At 37.0% G+C, this 26,695-nt stretch overlaps 1 protein-coding gene across 2 annotated transcripts in view; it reads right to left on the reverse strand.

Annotated features, from left to right (window-relative positions):
* RFWD2 (ring finger and WD repeat domain 2, E3 ubiquitin protein ligase) overlaps nt 1-26,695 on the reverse strand; it is a 263,804-nt gene that overhangs the window by 100,456 nt on the left and 136,653 nt on the right. For both annotated transcript variants that reach the window (XM_011962376.1, XM_011962375.1), the window contains 3 exons: nt 5,660-5,803; nt 3,183-3,291; nt 2,655-2,736 (listed from right to left, as the gene is read on the reverse strand). In XM_011962376.1, the coding sequence (XP_011817766.1) occupies nt 2,655-2,736; nt 3,183-3,291; nt 5,660-5,803 (335 nt within the window). The remainder of the gene's footprint in view (nt 1-2,654; nt 2,737-3,182; nt 3,292-5,659; nt 5,804-26,695) is intronic.

Raw genomic sequence — 26,695 nt, forward strand, 5'->3', positions numbered from 1 at the left:
GCACAAGTATACATATGTAACAAACCTGCACGTTATGCACATGTACCCTAGAACTTAAAGTATAAAAAAAAAAAAAAAAAAAACCAAAATAAATATATCTATTTAACATGGTGCTCTCGCTAATTTAGAAATTCAAGGACAATTTTTCTTTCTTTTCCTTCTTGCTCTTTCTTCTCCCTCTTCCCTCTTTTACTCACCTCCCTTCCTCCCTCTCTCCCTTTCCACACTACCCTCTTCTCCCTCCCTCTCTTTCTTTTCTGAGATGGGGTCTTGCTCTGTCATCCAAGCAGGAGTACAGTGTGGCACAATCATCAATCACTGTAACCTTGAACTCCTGGGCTCAAGAGATCCTCCTGCCCACGTCTCCCTAGCAGCTGAGACTACATGCGCACACCACCATGCCCAGGTAATTTTTAAAATTTTTTTAGAGACAGGGTCTCATGCAGGCTTGTCTTGAACTTCTGACCGCAAGCCATCCTCCTGCCTCAGCGTCCAAAATTGCTGGGATTACAGGTGTGAGCCACCATGCCTGGCTGACGATTTCTTAAATCAACGAAAAAAGATATTCCATTCTGTATATAGTATGAATAAACAACTTGCTACTCTATGGCCCAAAACTTTTTAGAGGCAGTCCAGTCTTGTTTGTTTAGCTTTTTACAGAATAGGCTGTGCTCCATTATTTTATTTCTTTTATGTATTAAAAAGGCCAAAGGGAAAGGTATAACATGATGTGAAATAAAGCTTCCAATGCTAGAGCTATCCTTGCCTATCAAAACAATACTCTGAAAGTTACAGGCAGAAAAGAAGAAAAAGGCAAAAAAATTAAGAGTGGTAATTCTAAGATAAAATAAGTCTGTTATCATAGCTTTATACATTTAATAGTGAGAAGAAAGAACCAGACCAAAACAGCACATTAAAAAAAAACAGAAAACAGTGAATAGTAAAGATGGATATACAAGAAACAGAAAAGAAAGGTCAATTAAATTGGCAAAAAGTGACGTAGAATTTTGCCTTGATATATAATGAATTTCATTAAGAGATTTTAGTATACAATAGAAATTTAATAAAATACAATGCAGCATATAGAGATTTCTAAATATTTCCAGGAAAAAAAAGGTTATTCGGTGGTATATCTGTCTAAAGGACTTGGTTATAAGATAGCAGCAATTATAAATGTCTCCATGTGGAATGAATCTAAAAACATCATTAGAATGAGGATGCAGTATATTCATTTTTCATTCACTCAAGAAGAGAAATCACTTTCTCCGCTTGAATTTTTTTTTTTTTTTTTTTTTTTGAGAGAGTCTTGCTCTATCATGCAGGCTGGAGTGCAGAGGCGAGATCTGGACTCACTACAACCTCCGCCTTCTGGGTTCAAACAATTCTCACGCCTCAGCCATCCCCAGTAGCTAGGACCACAGGCATGCACCACCACACCTGGCTAATTTTTGTATTTTTAGTAGAGACAGGCTTTCACCACGTTGGCCAGGCTGTTCTCAAACTTCTGGCCTCAAGTGATCCACCCAACTGAGTCTCTCAAACAAAGTGCTGGGATTACAAGCGTGAGCCATTGGGCCTGGCCCCTGCTTGGATTTTTAAAAAATAATCAGTAGGCTGGGCGTGGTGGCTCACACTGGTAATTCCAGTACTTTGGGAAGCCGAAGCAGGTGGATCACTGGAGGTCAGGAGTTCCAGACCAGCCCAGCCAGCATGGTGAAACCCCATTTCTACGAAAAAAATTTTTTAAATTAGCTGGGTGAGGCCAGGCGCAGTGGCTTACATCTGTAATCCCCGCACTTTGAGAGGCTGAGACAGCTGGGTCATGAGATCAGTTTGAGACCAGCATGGCCAATATGGTAAAACCCCATCTCTACTAAAAACACAAAAATCAGCTGGACATGGTGGCATGCACCTGTAGGTCCAGCTACTCAGAAGGCTGAGGCAAAAGAATCACCTGAACCTGGGAGACAGAGGTTGCAGTGAGCCAGGATCGCCCCACTGCACTCCAGTCTGGGCAGCAGAGTGAGATTCTGTCTCAAAAAAAAAAAAAAAATTTTAGCCGAGTGTGGTGGTGCATACCTATAATTCCAGCTACATGGGAGGCTGAGGAAGGAGAATCGCTTGAACCTGGGCATTGGAGGTTGCAGAGAGCCGAGATTGCATGACTGTACTCCAGTCTGGGCAACAGAGCAAAACTCTATCTCAAGAAAAAAAAAAAGTGGCTCACACCTGTAATCCCAGCACTTTGAGAAGCCGTCAGCAGGGCAGATCACAGATCACTTGAGTTCCGGAGTACAGTATCAGCCTGGCTAACACAGTGAAACCCCGTCTCTACCAAAAATATAAAAAATTAGCCAGGCATGGTGGTGTGTGGCTGTAATCCCAGCTACCAGGAGGGTGAGGCAGGAGAATTGCTTGAACCCAGCAGGCAGAGGTTGCAGTGAGCCACAATCATGCCACTCTACTCCAGTCTGGGTGACAGAGTGAGACTCCATCTCAAAAAATAAAACAAAACAATAATAATGATAATAAAAAAAATCAATAATCACAAAGGACATGAGTTTCAGTAAATGTTTGTATTTCTGCCAATGAAAGGAATTAAGGTTAGGAGGGCCAGGGAGAAGGAGGTGCTGAGAAAGAGATTCAAATAGTACCTTTTGCATCATCAGAACCTGAAGCCAAGAGTTTAGGATCCATCAAATTAAAGTCAACACTCCAACACCTCTTCTCATGCTCCTGGAAGCAGAAAGAAGACAGTAGCCTCAGACAGAATAGAGATCTCAAAATGAATAAAGAAAGGAAAAAAAAAAACTGATATCAATTTATTGTTATGGGGAGAGGGAAAGAGAACAGGCTAGAAAACAAATGAAAAGCAAATAAGATGTGATATAAAGTACGCCCAAAACTTTTAATATATACATTTACTGAAATTATTGCTTTCAGAAATTTATTTGATGCATTCTATAAAGACCAAAGTCTGAAGAAATGCTCCAGGAAAGTATCTGGTACCAAAAAAAGGAGACTGGAAAAAAAAAGTATTTGGTATTGCATAGGCGTTACACAGGTATAAAAAGTACTAAATAGTGGCTTCAAATCTGTAATTATAAAGCACATGAAGTTCTAAAAGTTTTAAAAAAATAAATACATGATTCATACAACATGTAACTAGTACCCTTATTTACCTGATAGACCTTTGACCTCTGTCCCGTGAATCCATCCCATAAAATAACAGTGCCTTCATAATCACTGCTAGCTAACAGGTTCTTATGGTAACTACTCCAACTGATACAGCTGAAAGAAATACAGTTAAAAGTTACTTTACATAAAAATAAGTAACAACGGGATAAAAAGAATTTTAATGTGTTCAGAAAGATTTGCACTATTTTAAAACGGTCTCTATCAGTTCACAATCATTATTCTGCCCACAACATACCTGGAAAAAGATGTATCAATAATTTTGAAATTTTAAAAATAAAAATTAACAAGTAATGATCCTAACCACTTTTTACTGTGATCACTAACTGTTAAGATGGATGTGAGCCTAGAGCTATCATTGGCCATCTTTGATACATGAGGAAAGGATGTCTATCAGTGAAGGTGATACTGTCTAGAGGGCTCAAGGCATACCTCGCAGAATGACAGACCTGATGATACTGTTTAACCCCCTGGATCCAGTTGTGCCAAATCATATAAGCCAAATAAACTACAGTGAATTGGGTTTCTGTATTTACATCCCAAAAGTCTTGACTTGACTAATTATAACTTACGACTATAATTCCAATTAAAAGCATCTAAAAGTTAGAATCAAACTTTTATCATTTATGGTTCTGGCTATTCTCAAGTGCTCCAAAAGTCTACAACATCTAAAAACTTCTGCTGAGATACATATCTGCATCATGCATATAGTAAAAGGAATGCATATTATGGAAGAAGCTACTTAGAAGGCAGTTAAGGTAGGTAACTTCTAAGACATGAACACAAGGTCTTTTGCTTTCTACTAGTTGCACTGATGCTAAATTTCAGAGACTAGAAGAGTTCATTTACATTTTTAAATACTTTTAATTAGAATTTCTGGTAGAAATTATATGGAACAATTAAAAGCCACAGTTTGAATTTAGGTAGACTTGAGTTCAAATTCCAGATCTGTTACTTACTAGCTGTGGCTCTGGCTAATTTAGTTCACTTTCACAGCAGATGTGCTCCAAATCTATTTTAGTCCTCCTTAAGTATTGATCCTTTCAGCCCCAGGCCCACAGCTTTCAGCCTTCAGCGCTTTCACCATTTATTCCAATGCAGCAGGAACTATTGCACATTTTTACATGTATAATTACAGAACAGGTAGATAGTACATTTAAACCTTCTAATCCACGTTTTCATTATGTAATACATTATGAGTACTTGCTATAGGCCAAGTATTGTTCTGAGTGCAATATGGGGATTTTTCAAAAGTACAATCCTATTAAATAGGTATTACTATTGTGGCCTCCATTTTATAAATAAGGAGCATGAAATGTTTAAGGGCACAGACTCTAGAACCAAACTACTTCAGTCTGAATCCTGGCTCCGCTATATAAAGGTATATAATCTTAGGCAGGTTATTTACCTTTCTGTGCTCAGCTTTCTTTGTATAAAATGGAGCAATAATGGTAACTATCTCATAGGTCTGCTAAAGACAAAGCACTTAGGATAATGCCTGATATATAAGAATTCAATAAAGTTGTATCCAATTCATGTTATATCCTCTTCATTTAGGACATAAACTATAACAGATTCTCAATGACGAGTGCCACAAATGAATGGGGAAGCTCACCAATTATCAATATAGTATTTTTATAAATGAACTAGAAAAAAGAAAGATATAACAAATTATACAAAGACTGTAAGAAACATACTATGTATGTCATTCATAAAGATAAAAAAGGTTCAAGGATGGCTATTTTGAAAATGTTCAAAGTTCTATACAAAGTTATTATTAGATGATTTCCTCATATATTTCTCTTTTAAAGCCAATGCTCATGATAACAGCTTGGGAAGCTTGTTTAGAAAAAAAAAGAAAAAGCAGATTCTAGAATTTTTCTGAGATTTTTTGGGGAGCAGATCAGGAGTAGAGCCTTAAAACACTGTTAAAACACTGTTAATGTTTAAGAGTATTTTAGGTTTGAAAAGCACTCCTTATAAAGTATAATCTCTAATACAGAAAACATAAACACCATTCCTTCAGTGAAAAGCAGAATATTCTTGTAAAAAAAATTCTTAAAACTAGAAACAATTCTAATATGTTGTGATATGTGCATGCTAGGGGAAAAATTCCTGATGTTCAAATACTATTCATAAACTACATTAATCCTTATTCAGTACTCCACGGAGTCTCCAACAACCATCTCCAACAAACAACTTTATTTGATTAAACGAAAGAAGAACTTTCATTTGACAACTGGAAAAAAAAAAAAAAAAAGGCTAACCTCACAGGAAAAAAGCAACCTATATCTGTAAGAAAGATGATCTAAGTAATAATATATACTCTGTATACATAGTACAATTATAGTGTTCACCATGAATGAGCAAAAAGTGTCATGCAAAGGTAAGATAATCTCTTGATAATTACACATGCAAATTGTTACATATATACTACATCATGCCAAGAAAATAATGTAAATACCTGATTTTCGAATTGCAGGTCATTTCATTCTCAGGATAATGAATATCCACTGCATCCTGGATGACAGTGCCATACTCATAGACTTTAATCTTCTTTGTAACCCCAGCAATGGCAAAATAGTCACAATCCCGGTCAAATTCAATACTAAGGGGAAAAAGTGTATGACACCATTTCAGAATTTGCTACTTTCTACTTCTAAAGTAATTCTATCTACAAGGATAAAAGATCTACTTCAAATGCCTTCAAATTGTACCAGGCTTCATAACACATATCAAATTAAAAGTGGTTCAGATTTGTGTATATCTACACAATTGTGCACAGGTGTACTTTTGTTCCTACACACCTGACATGCTTTTCATTCAGTTCTAATAACCATATTACAGCTTACTGAGAAAGATTTAACGGCGTGAATCATTTGATATACTAAAAGCACGCCAAAAGACAATTATCAACTAATGTTTGATACATTCTAGTTACTTCCCTGCCATTTTGTGGAGATGGTAGAATTTCACAATATTCAATATCATTTTTAATAAATTAGTATATAATTTGAATTACTGAAGCAATTGGGTGATGACAAGGGGATAGCATACAACAGAACAATTAAATTATCATTACTTTTTCCCAAATTCATACCTAATCCCCCTCCCCAAACATCTCTCTGAATTATAAAACCCCAATATGCATTCCCCATACCACAAAAGAGGTTAAATAAGTGAATAATCTCCCTTCCTTTAGTGTTAGAGAATTCACCCTCTCTTGCTGATCATTTTTATATAAGCTCCAAAACAAGCTATTTGAAAGCAAGTACAAGATCATACTCGCTTTTATAGAACTTGGCGCCTAAACGAAGTTGTTTTTATATAACCAGCTAGAAATCTAATTAGCCCAATGGTAGTAAAAGTTGAAATGAATCATCACATACATTATTCCTCAATATGATTTAAACATCTTTTCTAGAGGTTTAGTGGTAAGAATTCGCACTGATCTACAATTAATTACATAATAATACCTAATATTCATTAGTCATTCACTAACTACTAAAACATTTTGCATGTATTAACTCATTTAGTTCTCATAACAACCTGTGATATATGTATTAATATTCTCTACATTTTACAGATGAGAAAATGAGGATTAGAGGTGAGGAAAATTGCTCAAAGTTAGTCAGTTTGTAAGTGGCTGAGATGGTATTCAAACACAAAGTGGTCCGGTTTCAGTGTTGGTATTAATAATTACTATGCTTTATCACAGATCAAAGCTCTTAATGTAAAACTCAAAGTGTAAAGGCTAAAGGTTTAAAATCTAATATGTATGAATGTGTCTTCAGTATCTATGTATGTGTGTTTCTTCTCTCAAAATGCCTAGCTAGTGCTCTGCATCTATCAAGCATTCATTTAATTCATAAAAATACAAACACCTACATACAATAAAAAAACCATCCATTTTCTTAATGGATTACATGTGATATCCATTCACAGAACAGTTAATGATTAATGATTTATTAAGAAGCTTGCTGAACTGATGATGATAAGAAAGAGACACATTAAGAATATTTCAGGCTGGGCTTGGTGGCTCATGCCTGCTATCCCAGCACTTTGGGAGGCCAAGGTGGGAGGATCCCTTGAGCCCAGGCGCTTGAGACCAGCCTGGGCAACACATTGAGACCCGATCATCACAAAAAAATGAAAAAATTAGTGAGGCATGGTTATATGTTCTTGTCCCCAGCTACTTTGGAGGCTGAGGCAGGAGGACTGCCTGAACCCAGGTATTTGAGCCATGACTGTGTCACTTGCACTCCAGCCTAGGTGACACAGCAAGATTCTGTCTTAAAAAACAACAAGAAGGAATATTTCCCTTAAAGACACACATTGAGATGCCCAATTTTCATTACAGCTTTAAACGCTTCCTTAATTTTATATAAATTTTAAAGAATTAAAAAAATATTTTTTACAGAGATGGGGGTCTCACTATGTTGCCTGGGCTGGTCTTGAACTCCTGGGTTCAAGCAATCCTCCCATCTCAGTCTCCCCAAGTGCTGGGATTACAGATTTCAGGCGTGAGCCACAACGCCCAGCCAATTCTTAAAAAATTTTTATTCAGTTAAGTGTCACTGACTAGAGTACAATTCAGCAAATGTTTCCTCCAGTAAAGTATGATACTATAGCAATGCAATAGATTTATTTGTACAACCTCAATTGAACTGCTGCCTCAGCTACTACTCGCTGCCATGTGGATTTTAATGCACCGTACTATAATGATGACAACTACTCATCTATCTCAACTCAATTTACACCCATAGTCTCATGTCACTGAAGGAGAACTACTACTTTATCTGGTCAAGGACAGAATTATTATCAGAACTGAAATCCTGTTTTTAACTTAGGAGGTTTTGGTATAGCTGAGATTTCAAGTGAACCAGTTATGTTATCACTAAATACTTTTTATCCACTTACACATATACACAGCTAATAAGTCAACACCATTCCAATGTTGTGCCAGTAAAAGTATGCCATTACTAAACTATTAGTTTTAACATATATAGTATGTTTAAACACTAACCTATCAAAATAATAGCTTAAATACATTACAGGGAGAAAACTGATGCATAGGTAAAAATGCTATCAAAAGAATTCAGATGATGACCTAAATATGTCTATTATGTCTTCTGCTGTTAGGTACCCTGTTATTCAAGACAGCTCTCTCTCTTTCTTCAACATGTTATTATTTAGTGACATTAGCTCACTTTTAACTCTCATACTAAGCAGTTAACTTTTTGTTTTGACTTCATTGCTATTGTTTTCTTACATTTTCGTTATGTTTTGCTTTTAATATATTAAGGTATCAAGAACCTGTAGAGTATGTTTTAAAAAATATTTTGGGGGTTACAAGATCTTTTTATAGTGTAAAAATAATAGATTTTAACAGAAATATTAATCAAAAAGTATAAAGGATAATATTATTTCTAGAAAATACTGATTAAAAAAGAAAGAAAGACATACAAGTCTCCCCCCCCCACCCAACCATCTTTTTTAATGGAAGAATTTCCACATCACTAAGACTCAGGATTTAAGTACTTCCAGATACTGAAACATCTGCTCCTTATCTCTGACATATTTAATCACATATATTCTCAAACATCAACATAATGAGATTCTAAAAACAGATGATGAGCTAACTGAAATGGACACTGTAATTTTCAGGTGCAGAGAGCTTTCTAGAGCTAATACAAAACAGATGACCTCTTACATAACAGTATGATATTTCAATTACTTTTATTATGAAATCTGGTAAATCAAGCAAAAGTACTTCAAAAGTTAAACAGTGACTAGTTAGGCTGAGACTAAATCAAAGGTAAACTAATTAATTGAAATGTTGCTTATGCAATTAAATTCAAAAATAAATTTTAAGTCTTATTACTGTTATACAACGTTTATTTCTGCCATCCACTGTCAGCAGTAATAATAAAAACAACAGGTTTATGAAAGTTTACTGCGATGACAAATTCAATTTCACAGAATTTGTTTTTGATTTCAAAACATACAAGTATACTTTTGAAAAATAGTGTTTCTGGGGACATAAACTGCATTTTTCTTTCACATTTTGAAATATTTCAACTGTTAAAAGAAAGTGACTTATATCAACAGCTGAAATATGTAATTCAGCTGTAGGAAACTAGTTTTATTCTTTGTCAAAAAGGTCATTAATCAAGTGATTAAGCAGCAAGGCAAGAAATCGCACAGGACAGCTGATTAATGCATACCTCCAGTACAATGTGGCACGAAGCAATGAAAGCCCTCTATAAGCCCAAGCAGTGAATTTTGTCAGTGTTTCCACTGTCTGTCATATCTTTTTGCAATTATAAGCATTAACAAACATGGATTAGTGTTCCTGGATGCTAGAGCCCAATTTATCAAATTAAAATATAAAGTAACAGCAGTTGTCAAAGTTCTCATTCTCATTCATTACCATGATAGTGTGCCTCAAGAGCAGGTAACTATAACTTCAAAGAAACAAAACATAATTTTAGAAACTGGCCATTTTAATGAACAGTGATAAGCAGATCTTTAAAAAATACAAAAGAGTAAATTAAGAATTGATGTTACTCGGCCGGGCGCGGTGGCTCAAGCCTGTAATCCCAGCACTTTGGGAGGCCGAGACGGGCGGATCACGAGGTCAGGAGATCGAGACCATCCTGGATAACACAGTGAAACCCCGTCTCTACTAAAAAATACAAAAAACGAGCCGGGCGAGGTGGCGGGCGCCTGTAGTCCCAGCTACTTGGGAGGCTGAGGCAGGAGAATGGCGTAAACCCGGGAGGCGGGGCTTGCAGTGAGCTGAGATCCGGCCACTGCACTCCAGCCTGGGCAACAGAGCAAGACTCCGTCTCAAAAAAAAAAAAAAAAAAAAAGAATTGATGTTACTCAACTTTCTTCCAATCAATACTACTTAAAACTTCCATAACATACATAATGCTTGAGATGTGTCAAGCATTGTTCTAACCACTTTACATAAATTTACAAGCTTCAAATCTCCACTGTATAAAGAAAGTGAGATATACTGATGTTAAGTAATTTGTCCAAGGATACACCAGATAATTCAAATTTAAGCAACTGGTTCCAGAGTCTATGATCTCAATCATCATGCAAACTTGCCATGCAATTTCAATTAGAACAAACGAGCTGGTCTTCAAAGAACATATACATAGGCAAAATAAGAATAATAACACAGAATAATAATATACATTGTATTAGATATAGTGATAATAACATAATAATTTAGCCTGTGCAACAAGTTAAACATAAAGGGATTAAAAAAAGAATAAGATACCCTCATCGGGTTTATAATTAGTAGAAGAGATTACAGACAATATAAGCAAATGTCAAATGATAAGACAAAATATTGATAGAGGAATTCAGGAGGCAATGATTATTGGGACTTATTCGAAGAAAAGAATGAACCGTGAATATTTTCAGCCATCAAATGTCCAGACTGCCAGTTATTTGCCAGATACCTAGCTGCTGAAAAAACCAAAATGTTAAAAAAAAAAAAAATTACAGTTATGTGCCATTTAAGGACATCTTATGTTCCCATAAATTATAATGAAGCTGAACAATTCCTACCCTAGTGACTTGCAGTGCAACAACACGATCCTCAGGTTTGTGGAGAAGATGGTCATATTAGCATATATGAGGGCTACCTCATTTTGTCCCCTATGGTTGCACAGATTTACATCATCTGGATGTATCAAATTACTTAAACAGGAACATTTCTAGTCTTTTACTGTTAAACAATGCTGGAAAAAAAACAACAACCCTTCTATATGTGTCAATTGCCACATAAGCAAGAATACTCTTAAACACACCCAGAATATGAAGCGCTAGGTCAAAAAAATATGTGTACTTTTCTATTAAGTAAAAGCTAAATCTCTCTCCACCCAGATAATGCCATTAATAATCGCAATTTCTTCCCTAAATGTTTCCTTTGCTTTCTCATTCTAACTGAAACCCAGCTCTCCCCTGAATATACTGCTTCCTCAAAGTCTTCCCACATTCCATGTTCAAAGAGGCCTGGGAAGTAAAGTTGGTGTCCTTACTACACACAGCTTCTTCCAGTCATTTTTCTCTCTTCTCCCTGAAACCCCCCAGCTCAAAATCTCCTGTAACATATACCATCCAATAAGTGTCCTTGATGCTCCTTCTACCAACCCATGAGTTCTTGGAAATTCTAACTTTCAGCTCACTGCCATTTTCTTAAAAATTATTCCTTTCATAATTGTTATTTTAGTAACTATATATAGATGATTAATATCCTGGTCTATCAGTTTTCTTGACTTCCTCTTCTCCAAAGATCTTTTATTCTGCCCACTTCCACTTCACACAACCATGACCACACCCTAAACACTTTTCTTCGTTACCAATAACTTCACTCCCTCCTTCACCTTATGACATAACACTTTCTGACAACTACTTCCATTCTTTCCAGTTGATTCATTGTCTCCAACAATCCCTCAAGGCCAATGTGATCTAAAAATCTCTGGATCCTATAACCACTGCTCCTCATTCTGTCATGTATTTACTTTCTTCTTTCCCAACATAAATTACATGGCCAGTAAATGTAACTCCCTCACACAACTTTGTACTCGGTTACCATTTTCATTCTCTTATTTTTTGTACTTTACCTCCCTGGCAAAACTAACCCTAGATAAATTTCTCTACTTACTCTACATTTGAACTGGCAGATTTGAAAATGGTTAGAGAAAAAACAAGCAACCATGTTCCCTGGTCTCATTTTAAATTCATGATCACTATCCCTAAGGGGAGCACTTGACACTAACTTCATAGGAAACTACTCTCATCCTCTCACTCATAGAAAGAAGTTACATAATTTTTTTTATTCTTCACAAATTTCCCATACCTTCACAATCACTCTCAGCAAATTATTTTTTTTTTTTTTTTTTAGATGGTGCCTCACTCTGTCACCCAGGCTGGGGTAAGGTGGGCGCAATCTCGGCTGATGCAACCTCCGCCTCACAGGTTCAACCGATTCTCCTGCCTCAGGCCTCCCGAGTAGCTGGGATTACAGGCGTGTGTCACCATGCCCAGCTAATTTTTGTATTTTTAGTAGAGACAGGGTTTCACCATGTCAGCCACACTGGTCTCAAACTCCTGACCTCAGGTATCTGTCTGTCTCAGCCTCCTAAAGTGCTGGGATTTACAGACATGACCCACTATGCCCGGCCAAATTATTCTGTTTTTAAGTTTATTGAAAAATATAAAAAGAACAAGAAGATACTTTCCAAAGGCTCCCACTAACCACATTTTCCACTTATCAGCATTTATACCAACATGCTTTGATATATTCTGTGGCCTTTCTTGTCATTCTGAACGCATGTGCTCCTAGATGTAACCAAAATATATACTTGTGCTGTAAGTTCCATCCTTGCTTACCTACTCAAAGATTCTTTCCTAAATTTCCCTCTTCTCTCCTGTATCAATCAATTTTTCCATCTATCCTGGATCTTTTCCATAAGCCTTTCCATGTTTTTCTTCCTTTTCAAGTAAAAAACAAAATACTTCTTATAATCGTATTTCTATTTTAGCTACTATCCTATTGCTTTCCTTTCTAATACCATAATTTTACAAAAAAAAAGTTTTCCATAATCTCTTCTCTCATTCTCCTTAACTCACTGGAATCAAGCTTTTACCTCCATCACTGAAAATGCTGTATGAAGGTCAATAATGACCTCTAGGTTGCTAAAGAGAACAGTCAAATCCGAATTCTGACCTTCCTTAAACATCAAGAATAGCTGACATAGATGATCACTCTCTCTTCCACAATAGAGTGATTTTTCTCCTATCTTACTGACAACTCCATCACAGTCTACTTTGGTCATTCCTCCTCATCTTCACTTTGATAATAAAGCATCCCAGGCCGGGTGCGGTGGCTCAAGCCTGTAATCCCATCACTTTGGGAGGCCAAGGTGGGTGGATCAGCTGAGGTCAGGACTCTGAGACCAGCCTGGCCAACATGATGAAACCCAGTTTCTACTAAAAATACAAAAAAATGAGGCGTGCATGGTGGTAGGCAGCTGTAATCCCAGCTAACTCAGGAGGCTGAGGCATGAGAATCGCTTGAACCCGGGAAGCGGAGGTTGCAGTGAGCCGAGATCATACCACTGAACCCCAGGCTGGGCAACAAGAGCGAAACTCCATCTCAAAAAATAAAAACAAAACAAAACAAAACAAAATAAAATAAAATAAAATAAAAGCATCTCAGAGCTAAGCTAAGCTCTTGTACCTCACCTCCTTTTTATCTTCCTGGATTTCTCTGGTGATATCATATGGGCTCATGGCTTTCAATCTATATAGTGCACTGATGACTATCAAATGTTTGTCACCCAAACCAGGCCTCTCTCTACACTACTACCTCATGTGTACTTGACAGCTCCAATTTTAATCTAATAGGGATCGTTAACTTGTCTGAAATTGAGTTGCTGAATCCCCTGCCAAACATCTAGTAATTTCTTCCAGTTTTACTTGATTAGGTTGACTAACAATTTTCATCTTTTGTTTTTAAAAGCTCATGAATTGATTAGTAATTGTTTCTCATAATGTATTCTTATTTTTATATTTATTTAATTTCCTTCTATTTTATTTAGTTTACTTTGTTCTTTCTCTAATTTCTTTACTTGGATGTTTAATTAAATTGTTTTATATCTTCTTTATCAGTATTTTTTCAGTTAATTCCTTTAGAGTAAGGAGTTCTATTCTGAGCACTTTTAGCTATGTCCCACAGGTTCTGATACACAGAAGTTTCATCACACTGGTCTGATTTCCATTTTGATCCTAGAGTCGCCAAAGAAGCTATTAAATTTCCATGTGGTATATTTTTCCTGTTTTGTAAGTTTGTAATAAATGTTTGACTTTACTGTGTTGTGATCAGAAAATGTTAATTTTTATATTCTATAATTTGAGATTTGGTATATGATCTAGATTCTTTACATTTTCTGATGTTCCATGGACAATTTAAAATAAGGTATACTCTTTATAAATGTTTGTATATGTGTTCTAGCTTGTTAATTATGTTATTTAGGGCTTCTACAGTTTTATTAACATTTACTTTTTGTACACTTAATCTGTCATGGACTAAGATGTGATTCATACCACTAAATGTGTTTATTTTGTCTTACAGTTAACACAGATATTTTTTAATAATAAAGATATCTACAATTAGACTTAAACTTCAGTGTAGACTGAACGTTGATCATTATAATGGGTGTGTGTGTGTGTGTGTGTGTGTGTGTGTGTGTATGTGACAAGGAGAGACTGATTTCATGCTTTCTAGCCTGAATTAAATCTTACTTTCAACTTTCACATTTCAAAGTTTTAAGAACTCTTTTATATAAGCACACATTTGTGGTTTGTTATAATCTACTATAAAAATATTTTCTTACTGATAGGAAGTTCAGCCTACTTAAATTTATCAATCACATGTTTACTTTTGTATCTGTCATCTTATTTTGTGATATATGTTGTTTCAACTGCATTTTTAATTAAAACAAAGTATTTGACCACCTGATTTCTTTGTTTTCTGTCTTAGTCTCCTAAATGGGAATTGTAGTATTTCTGTCTAGTGACTAAAAAATTACTTTATTAATTACTACAGAAAGAAATAAAGGATTCAATGTACCTACTAAGTTTCTACTCTGAGCGAAGGATAAAGCTATTGTTGCCCTTACTCTTCCAATCCTACTGATTATATTGTCTCACAATCTACATTATACCTCCAAAAATATTTATACTTCTCATCCTTATGCAAATGAACATCCTATAATTAACTGAGCATAGAAATGAAATCCACTTTACATAGAAAGACAAACTACCCCTGCATTCCCAATATTTGCTGAACATTCCAAACTTACTAATTATAAGTAGGTGTAAGAATCTTATTATCCATTATATTGTCTAATGCAGGTATACCTGCTGTGTAGTTCTGAAATGATTCTAAACATTTACATAGTTTGCTACATGAATGATACCCTTTGCTATAGTAAGAATTTAGAGTGTATTCCCTCCCCACTTCAAGAATGTGGCCTCTTATCAGATCCCACACGTGAACTTGGAACTTCTCCTCCTCCCCTCTGGAATGTGATAACACACCTCCTCAGATCCCATATGTGAGTTACTGACTTCAACTACTGAACTTCAAACATATATAATTAAGAGCCTGACAGCACTTTGAGAGCTTAGTCTGTGTCAAGTTTGACTCTGTCAGCCACTTCTGAGAAGATGGAATGCTTAGGTTGTGACATGGCTTGGAGCTTTGAAGCCTTGCTTTCTAACACCAGCACTGCCCTCATCACTTCAAGGGACCTTACAGATAGCTGCGGATCTCAGCTGTGCTCACACAAAAGCACACTTCAATGTTTAATTAAACTTTACTTTCCACTGAGGCCTGCTTCCATCCTAATTGAGCAACCAGACTTTAATAATTTTGGAGCTCACTCACTATGTGGTTAATGTAACTCATCTATCAAGTGTATTATTCTGTGTGAAACTTGTTCACATTATTCTCTCCCTCTTAAGCATTGTGAACCTAAGGAAAAAAAAATCTTTGTATGGCAATAAAACAAGTGAGTCATAAATTATTCTTTGATCATCTTCTTAACCATACAGAATAGCTAAGTATTTATAAATTAAAATCATCTTCATTTAAAGTATTTTCCTTTTATTTCTCCTTTATATTAGAATTGAGACACTGTAATTTTTAAAAAATTGTAGTTAGGGAATTTGTGAAATCTTTATTTATTAATTTATTTATTTGAGATGGAGTCTTGCTCTGTTGCCCAGGCTGGAGTACAATGGTGTGATCTCGGCTCACTGCAACCTCCGCCTCCCGGGTTCAAGCGATTCTCCTGCCTCAGCCTCCTGAGTAGCTGGGATTACAGGCACACACCACCACGCCTGGCTAATTTTTGTATTTTTAGTAGAGATGGGGTTTCACCATGTTGGTCAGGCCGGTCTCGAAGTCCTGACCTAGTGATCCACCCAGCTCGGTCTCCCAAAGTGCTAGGATTATAGGCATGAGCCACTGCGCCCAGCCAATATCTATTAATTTTATGTCAGAACAGTGTCAGTGGTTCCAACAAAACTTCATTTATGAACACTAGAATCTGAATTTTCACATCACATAATATTATCCTTTGCATTTTTTTTCAACCTTTGCAAATATAAAAAATATTCTTAGTGTTACAAAGTCAGGCAATGAGTTGAAATTTGGATTGCAGGTATTAAGTTTGCTGACCTTAAACTCTTTTTTTAATAGCAACCTGCTAGACAACTGCTGACCTTATTCTGAATTAATGGATGGACTTGATTTTATATCATAGGTACTAAACTGAAGCCACATTTTAAAGTCTACGCATATTTTTATTCTATTATTTTTATTAGGTGGCTCATTTTGTTTGAATTCCATAAAACCTCAAGATCTTGCTTTAAAACAATTACTTTAAAAAAATTTACTTTCCTATTTCCTCTGGCTATCATTGAATAGCTAAAACAAATAAATACACTACGTGATAGATTATATTCTGAAACACTTTTGTGAATATCAAGTGTTTACCTTGTGATAAAATATCTTTCTCCTTAAAGCACTTAAAATTAAAGATGCATCTTGATGCCCTTGAAAATCAATATACTTAATATCAACTTTTGTTCATTTAGAACATCTAGTAGAGAAAATAACAAGAGCTGAAAAACAAAACATATTTTTGTACCCAAAGTTACTATGACGTTTTGTCCTCTTTAAAATGTTTTTAGTAAATACTTTGAAATGTGTATTTAGTAAAAGTACACCACTCAAAAGAGAATGAAAGCTAGTTTCAGTTCTTAACTTTTTTTTTTTCTTTTTTTTCTGAGACGGAGTCTTGCTCGGTCGCCCGGGCTGGAGTGCAGTGGCCGGATCTCAGCTCACTGCAAGCTCCGCCTACCAGTTTACGCCATTCTCCTGCCGCAGCCTCCCGAGTAGCTGGGACTACAGGCGCCCGCCACCTCACCCGGCTAGTTTTTTGTATTTTTTAGTAGAGACGGGGTTTCACCGTGTTAGCCAGGATGGTCTCGATCTCCTGACCTCGTGATCCGCCCGTCTCGGCCTCCCAAAGTGCTGGGATTACAGGCTTGAGCCACCGCGCCTGGCCAGTTCTTAACTTTTGAAACTGCAAAATAAAATACATCTAATTTCTCAGTTCTGTTCTCCAGCAGTATTTACAAAGCAGCCAACAGGATCACAATATTAAATCAGTAATGTCATTGCTGTGATGTTTCATCAGGAAACCATAAAACTATGATATAAAGAAACTATTTCATCCTACCAAGAACTAATGTGGAGCATAAGTTTATAGTTTAGAAGAAAATTTCATCATTTATATTTAAAAATGTGTCCCCAAAATATCAGTTAACACAGCAGACTTAAAAAATCAGAAACCCATTTTGTGTTTCTTACAGAAACAAGTAGTAAAAAACACTGAAGAAAAATATAAAAGAAAATGTGAGTTTTGCCAGATAAATGTGTTCAAACCATTGCAGCAAGAAAAAAAAGAAGAGCTCTTATTCTAAAACCTATATGGAAATGTAAGGGACTTATACTAGCCAGTATAACTTTTGAAAAGAGAAACAAAGATGGAGAACTTATATTATCGAATTTCAAGCCTTATTATAAAACTACAGTAATCAAGAGCAGACATACAGATCAATATAACAGAACAGACAGTTAAGCAGACTCACATATATACAGTCAATTCATTTTAAACAAAGATGCCAACAGAAAAACCTTTTGATCAAATGATGCTTGGAACAAGTGGGTATCTATATTGGGAGGAAAAAACTGAACCTCAGCCAGGCACGGCGGCTCACACCTGTAATCCTAGCACCTGGGAGGCCGAGGAGGGTGGATCACCTGAGGTCAGGAGTTCCAGACCAGCCTGACCAACATGGAGAAACCCCATCTCTACTAAAAATACAAAATTTACTAGGCGTGGTGGCGTGCGCCTGTAATCCTACCTACTTGGGAGGCTGAGGCAGGAGAATCACTTGAACCCGGGAGGCAGAGGCTGCAGTGAACTGAGATCACGCCATTGCACTCCAGCCTGGGCAACAAGAGTGAAACTCCACCTCAAAAAAAAAAAAAAAAAAGAAAGAAAAAAGAAAAAAATGAACCTAAACCATTACCTCACAATCTAAATAAAAAATAACTTGAAATAGATTATAAGCCTGTAACTAAAAGCTAAAGTTATTACAATTATAGAAGAAAATATAGAAGAAAAATCTTCGGGGCAGAAACATTTCTACAGGGTAGAAAAATTTTTTAAATGGATGAACTGGAATTCATCAAAATTACTACTCATGTTCCTTGAAAGATGCTATTAAGAAAATAGAAAGATGAGCCAGAGGCAAGGAAGAAAAATCTGATAACACATATATCTGAGAAAGAACTCACATCCGTAATATAAAAGGAATTCTAATCACTAAACAAGAGAAAGACATGATGATGATGATGATGATGATGATGATGATGATTTTTTTTTGAGACAGAGTCTCGCTCTGTCACCTAGGCTGGAGTGCGGTGGCATGATCTCGGCTCACTGCAATCTCTGCCTTCCGGGTTCACGCCATTCTCCTGCCTCAGCCTCCTGAGTAGCTGGCACTACAGGTGCCTGCCACCATGCCTGGCTAATTTTTTTTTTTGTATTTTTAGTAGAGATGGGGTTTCACCAGGTTAGCTAGGATGGTCTCGATCTCCTGACCTCGTGATCCGCTCGCCTCAGCCTCCCAACGTGCTGGGATTATAGGCATGAGACACAGCGCCCAGCTGAGAAAGACCTGATTTTTAAATACTGGTCAAAAGATTTGAATAGACAATTCACAAAAGACATACAAATGGCTAATAAGTGCATTAAACACCACTAGTGATAAGGGAAAAGTATAGAAAAATAACAAGAAAATGCCATTACATACCCACTAATAAAATGCCTGATATTTAAGAATAACAATGCCAAGAGTTGCTGAGGATTTTGAACAGCTGGAATTTTTTTAACTGTTAATTAAAGTGGTAAAATAATCCAATCACTTTAAAAATCATTTTGGCAGCTTCTTAAAATGTTAAACACATCCTAACCATACAGCATAGCAATTCCAAATCCCGGTATTTACCCAAAGAAATAAATATAAACATTAATATCCAAAATGACCTGTATATGAATACTCATTATTCATAATAGTAACAAACTAAAAACCCAAACAAGTCTATTCAAATAAATTATACAATTATTCAAATGAATAAACTGTAGAATATTTAGAAAACAAAATACTACTCAATAAGTAAATAAACAAATTATTAATATGGGCATCAACATGAACGAATATCAAAAACAAGCTGGGCAAAATGAGCTAGACACAAAAGAATAGATACTGTATGGTTCCATTTATGAGAAATTTTTAAATGGTTGAATTATTTTATAGTGACGGGAAACAGATAAATAGCTGCCTGTGGCAGGGTTTGAAAGAGGGGTGGAATTAACTGCAAGTGGTGGAAGAGTAAATTTTTGAAAATGTTTTATATTTTGACTGTCATTAACACAAATACCAAAAATCAAACTGCATGCTTTACTGTATATAAATTATACTTCAGTAAAGGTGATTTTAAAAACTATCTAACTTGTGATTTTATATTTCTTAAATTATGTAAATCAGACTGCAAATTAATCTCTCTCAAGCACAGATCAAAGCATCGAGTTTTATAACTTCAGAAGTTATCCACAAAATCACCTACTGACGTGGATGGGGAGAAGGGAAGAGGAAGAGAGAGAATGTGAACACAACTAAACATCATTAGTGGTAGAAAAAGAGCCCTGTTTCAATGTTAGTATGATACAGCTAAGTTGCCTAACCATAGGTTAGCTTCTGTCTTATTTCAGGGCATTTTTTGGGGGGGCTCTATTTGATAAATAACTGTAAAAATACACAAATAGGAAACTTTCTGCTGTACATACCAGAATTTGTTATTATGTAAACAAAATCTGTAGCTCTCATCAACCCAATGATGGAGTGTCTACTATATGACAGGCTAAGTGATAGGTTATTTCTGTTAAGTAAGTAATGATAAAACATAAAATAGCCACTCATCATAAATAGATCAGAAAATCTGACAAAAGCCACTTTCTTTCGCAGACACAGTTTGATGTCTGAAAATATGACAGAAGTTTAATCAAGTATAGCAGTACATCCTGAGAGCTTAAACAAATCTTTTTCAACCAGTTAAAAGTGGAAAAACCATCCGTACCTGATGGATTTTTCAAAATGAGGTAATGGGCCAAATCTGGCCCATGGTCCATAGTTTACAAATTTTAAAAAACCCCTTACTTTTCTCAATCAAAATAAGCTTCCTTGCATATACACAAATTCAATGTAAAGTTTGAAAACGTACAATTCCAAAAAACTGAAAAATTACAAAAAAATTGTCATTTTTCATTTATATAAATACGGATATATTTTTTAATATTATTTTTAAAGGCTAATGGAGACACTAGCATTTCCAGGACATATCTACATACTGCTCTAAGATAATATATGCTCAAAATATTAGTTCAGTAAATTTTAGAACCAACTTTTGAACACCCAAGTGTAATTTGTCGAATGTAATATATTCTTTACTCCCTTCATATGAATATACTGAACATAGTAATGTGAATAGCCCTATAAACATTAGCTACCACACTCTAATATACCTCAATGAGCTCAGGGTGTATTAAAATATCTAAAACCATTTGACCTCATATGAAATAAATATAAGCAGCTTTACTTTTTGGGATCCTATCTGCAGTGTTATGAATTCTTTCCCCATTTTCTTTCTTTTCTTTTTTTTGAGATGGTGTCTTGCTCTGTTGCCCAGGCTGGGGTTCAGTGGCATGATCATGGCTCACTGCAGCCTTGACCTCCCAGGCTCAATCGATCCCCCTGCCTCAGTCTCCTGAATCCAGCCAATTTTTGCATTTTTGTAGAGATGGAGTTTCACCACGTTGCCCAGACTGGTCTCAAGCTCCTAGGCTCAAGCAGTCTGCCTGCCTCAGCCTCCTAAAATGTTAAGATGACAAGCGTGAGCCACCATGCCCGGCCTCTTCCCCTTTTTCAAGCTTGCCGTAGCTACCGCTTCTTGCTGCTGCCATTTAACCTACCTATTGCAATCACTCTCCCCTTGATAATTTAGAGAGACACAAATCATATATCTAAGATTATTAGAAATTTTATATAAGTCAATAGGCTTGAAATAACCCAATAAACTAATAGGAGTTTTACTCATTAATTTAATGGCATTTATTTTATTCCAGTGCCTTTTTATTTCATGTAAGCCTTCCTTACTATGTTTCAGTCAGATGAGACTGCCAGAAGTTAAAATCTGTTTAGGTGAAGGGTTAGTATGTTATGGAACTCTTTACTGTGAACAGCAGATAGAGGAATTAACTCAGATAGGGAAAAAAACTGAAATAGTACATGCGGACAAATGCTCTTACAGTAATGTCCTATCTTACTAAGAAGTTTTAAATGTCTAAAAATGTCCGAGGGAAGCAATATATGGGGAAACTATCATACCTAGGACAAATGGTGAATTGAAGCTTTGTCAAATATTTATGTTATAAAACACTTGTCACCAGATTAAGTTTTACATATAGCAACATCAGTTATTGTAAGTTGCAGCTGTAAGAGATCAAAACATGCCACCCCAAAATACGCTACTCTGCCATAAAATTATTTTGAGCTGAAGACAACAGAAAAAGAGTAAACATAGGATGAGCTTTCTGCCCTTCCCTACATGCCTGAAAACAGAACATAAACTCCTTTTGGAAAGATGTTTCCCCCACCCCACTTCCTGTACCAGGAAGAGGATGATTTTTTTTTTTTTTTTTTTTAAAAGATGGAGTCTTGCTCCATCGCCTAGGTTGGAATACAGGGGCGTGATCTTGGCTCACCGCAACCTCTGCCTCCCGGGTTCAAGCAATTCTCCTGCCTCAGCCTCCCAAGTAGCTGGGATTACAGGTGCACGCCACTATGCTCAGCTAATTTTTGTATTTTTAGTAGAGACAAGGTTTCACCATGTTGGCCAGGCTGGTCTCGAACTCCCGACCTCGCGACCCACCTGCCTCGGCCTCCCAAAGTGCTGGGATTACAGGCATGAGCCACTGCACCTGGCCTGGGGATAATGATTTTATCACAAAGATGAGATGGCACCAAAAAAGAATCTACACAAGTCTTTCAGGACTAAGAAGTCCTTATCTACCATTAGTTTCCGCATGTATTTGTTGACCCTAGCAGCTGAAAGTCCCTTTCCTTTCTCTTGTTATTTCTCTTTATTGTCCTTTGTTCAAATGATATAAAAGCCTCCAAATCTAGCCATTTCTTCGGGGTTCTCCCTTCTTTTATGAACCTCCCCCACCTCTTCAGCCCCCATGCCCCATGTCATGTAAAACTTTTAACTTCAAATAAGTGTTTGTGCCTTTTCTCTTGTCAATTTGTTGTCAACTTATTCCCCAGGCCCAGCCACTGAACCTGAAAGGGTAGAGAAAAGCTTTTCCTCCCCTACATAGTAAAGTGAACTCCTACTAAACTCCTACCAGCGATAAAATGGAAAAGACTTTGCTATTTTATCTTAATTGTCAAAAACATAAAAAAGAATAAATGAGGAGACCAAATTTTTAAAGTTCAAAACTTCCCTCTCAATCCTACAAAATGTTTTGTGTTATTTACTGTAACTGTTATTAACTGTAACAGCTTTTTTGAGAAAAACAAAGATATTTCCTTTGTTCTGGTCTCTAAACTAGAGTTTCGTTATTAATGTTCAGCACTAAGACAAGTAAGTTATATGTGCTTGATCCCTTCTGCCCTTGGAACAGTTGGTTACCAGCTGTTTTCCAGACCCAGCCCCTATACAACTTTCCCAGGGACAGATGGAATAAGTACCTTGGTACACATGCAATCCATTCATAAGAAGCTCTAGAAACTAAATGGTTTTTAACTCTATTTTTGTTGATTCACAAAGTATAAATATAAAAACTATAAAAAATATATTATAATGGTAGATATATGCCATGTATTAATTCAAATGCATAGAACATACAACACTAAGAGTGACCCCTCATGTAAACTATAGACTTAGGGTGATAATAATGTGTCGTTGTAGGTACAAATTGTAACAAATTGATACGGAAGAGGGGCAGGGAAGTGCTGGAAGGAGACGGTCTGGGTCCCTGGTGAGTACTCCAACCCCAGGCCCGTGCCCACGGACCGAGGTGAGGACATGCATTTCTGTTTTTGTGCCCAAATGTTGCATTTTCCAAGACCACTCTGACCCGCTGCACCCCCATCCTGCACCTATAAAAACTCTGACACCCCAGTAGGCAGAGACACAGTGGCTGGACGTGGAAAGGAACACATCGGTGGAAGAGCACACCAACAGGCACCAGCAGACACCAGCAGGCCATTAACCAGCAGCAGGATGCAGAATTTGGCTGGAATGGCTGGAAGACAGCCTGGCCGCTGGGCAGCCTGACTCCAGGGGAAAACCACCTTCCCACTCCATCCTCCTTCTGGCCTCCCCATCCACCTCCCTGACAGCTACCACCACTTAATAAAAAAGCTTGCACTCATTCTCCAAGCCCACGTGTGATCCAATTTTTCCAGTACGCTAAGGCAAGAACCCCAGGATACAGAAAGCCCTCTGTCCTTGTGATAAGGCAGAAGGTCTCATTGAGCTGATTAACACAAGCTACCTACAGATTGCAAAACCAAAACAGCACTCTACAACATACGCCCACTGGGGCTTCAGGAGCTAAAAACGTTTACCCCTAGACACTGCTGTGGGGTCGGAGCCCACGCTCCCACGACCTGCCTGTCTGCCTGCTCCCTGTAGGGTCAAAAATCCTCTGAGCAGCAGGGCACCAAAGAAACAAGCCACACTGCCATCACACACCCTGCAAGGGGGACAAGGGAATTTTCCCATTTCAAAATGTACCACTCTGGTGGGGAATGTTGGTAACGGGTGATGCTATGCATGTGTGGGAACAGGAGGTATATGGGAGATCTCCGTACTAGGAACCTAAAACTGCTCCATAAAATAAAGTCTATCAAAAAGTAATTATGATCTTTCCCTAACTAATTAGGCTGGGCGCGGTGGCTCACGTCTGTAATCCCAGCACTTTGGGAGGTCGAGGAGGGCGGATCACAAGGTCAGGAGATTGAGACCATCTTGGCTAACACAGTGAAACCCCATCTCTACTAAAAATACAAAAAATTAGCTGGGCGTGGTAGCGGGTGCCTGTAGTCCCAGCTACTTGTGAGGCTGAGGCAGGAGAATGACATGAACCCAGGAGGCGGAGCTTGTCGTGAGCCGAGATTGCACCACTGCACTCCAGCCTGGGTGACAGAGCAAGGCTCTGTCTCAAAAAAAAAGAAAAAAGAAAGAAAAAAAAGAATTAAAAATGTAAATATTTCTTGTTAGAAATGCCTTCCTTCCTTCCATGCAAATTCTTACACAGAGCACAGACTACAGGATTAGAAAACTCTGAGATTGGAGCCCATCAATCTGTGTTTCAACAATATCTCCAGATGATTATGAGGCACTATCCTAAAAACAGGTTAGTAAGTCGGAAAGGGTAAGAATGCCAAACACATAGTATTCACAACATGCCACATAAAACACAGAATAATTTCAAAGAAGTTCTCATTTCATCTTATTTAAATATGATTAATTGAGCCTATTTCCAGTTAAACCAGATAACTGACATAAAAACACATTTTTTTCCAAACTACATGAAACCTTGAATGAATGAACTTCATTCAGACTGATACTTCTAACTCCTGTTTTAAATTACGAGTTGCACTCTAAAGAGTTACCAAGGCCTTCTCCTCCAGAAGTAGTCTATATAACTGAATATATGTGAATAACTATATTCTCTTATTTTTCTTCCACATGTTTTATCCAGAGGAAATGCAAAATACCTTCCCCTTAAACTTGCTAAGTACAACAGCCCAATCTTTAACAATTACTACCTCCCCACAAACTTCTGCAAGAAATATAACTGTAATCCCTGTACTTTGGGAGGCCAAGGCAGGCAGATCAATGGTGGACAGAAGTTTGAGAATGGCCTGAGCAACATGGTGAGATCCTGTCTCTACAAAAAATACAAAAATTAGCCAGGCATGGTGGCAGGCGCCTGCAGTCCCAGCCACAGGGGCTGAGGTAGGAGGATCACTTGAGCCCGGGAGGTCAAGGCTGTAAGAAGTCAGGATTATGCCACTGCACTCCAGCCTGAGCAACAGGGTGAGACTTCATCTCATTAAAAAAAAAAAAAAGAAAAGAAAAAGAAATTATATGAAATACATGGTTTTGGATATAATGAAGTCATAAAATGAAGTATGTTAGTGCTGCATCCTATCTTTAAAATCAAGCACAGAAAGAATCTATAGGAATTCATTAAATTTTAAAGAAGCATTTCAAATGTCTCCAGGAAACTAAAAGTCATCACCTCAAGAGAACTCTCTTTAGTCAACTCCCACAGTATTTTATCAACTTGCCACAAGCATTTACTATTTATTTTCTACCTTGAATTTGAGTTATTTATTCTCCAATTGAGTATTCCTCAGGTATATCAGGTAAACAGGAATACCCAATAGATATCCAGCAGACTATCCAGTGCTAGAAGTACAAAGATGAAAAAGTATTCTTGCCAAAGATGTGAGCACTTCTCCCTGACCACCATCTCCAGAGGGTCCTCCCTCACTTGCTTACTGCATAAGCTCTTTTAATGACCCTTTAACACCCTGCCACCAAACCTAAAAAAGTACCCACCTCTGCATCCACTCTCTTGTTTCCTTATATTACCCAAAAGGAAGTGGTCTTCCTTCTAACTAAGGCAAGAAGTCTTACTTTGCTTTAGATTCAATCCCATCTGTAAGATCTCATGATCTAATCCACCAGTTTATCTCCTTTTCCCTTTGGATTGCATGGCAATACACTCTTTCATCCTCCTTTCCAATTTTCTCAGTCTGCTTTACTAGTTCCTCCTTAGCTAACAAGTCTTCAAATGTTAGTCAGTGTTCTATATATCTACAACTATGGTGTCAATTACTAACTGCGAAAGTTTCCAAATTCACAGCCCTCACCTCATCTCTGTATAACCAGAGAATTTATGTCAAATGTTAGATATCCCCCATGAACCCTGTTGCTACTTAAACAAGCTCCTCCTCCAGTATCCCTACCTATGTAAATGATACCCGTATTTTCCCTGCCCAGCTGCTCCAGCCAAAACCTTAGAAGTTATTTCCCTCTGCTTCAAGGTCAACATCAAATCAATCACAAGTTCTGGCTACCCTAGTTCTTATATATTCTTAAATACTTCTTCTGCCTTGCCCCACAGACCTCCCAGAACCTATATACTGGATCTATTTCCACTTGTACTTCTTCTTTTTTTTTTTTTTTAACTTTTTT

Source organism: Colobus angolensis, unplaced genomic scaffold, assembly GCF_000951035.1.
Source record: "Colobus angolensis palliatus isolate OR3802 unplaced genomic scaffold, Cang.pa_1.0 Scaffold59, whole genome shotgun sequence".
Classification (NCBI taxonomy): Eukaryota; Metazoa; Chordata; class Mammalia; order Primates; family Cercopithecidae; genus Colobus; species Colobus angolensis.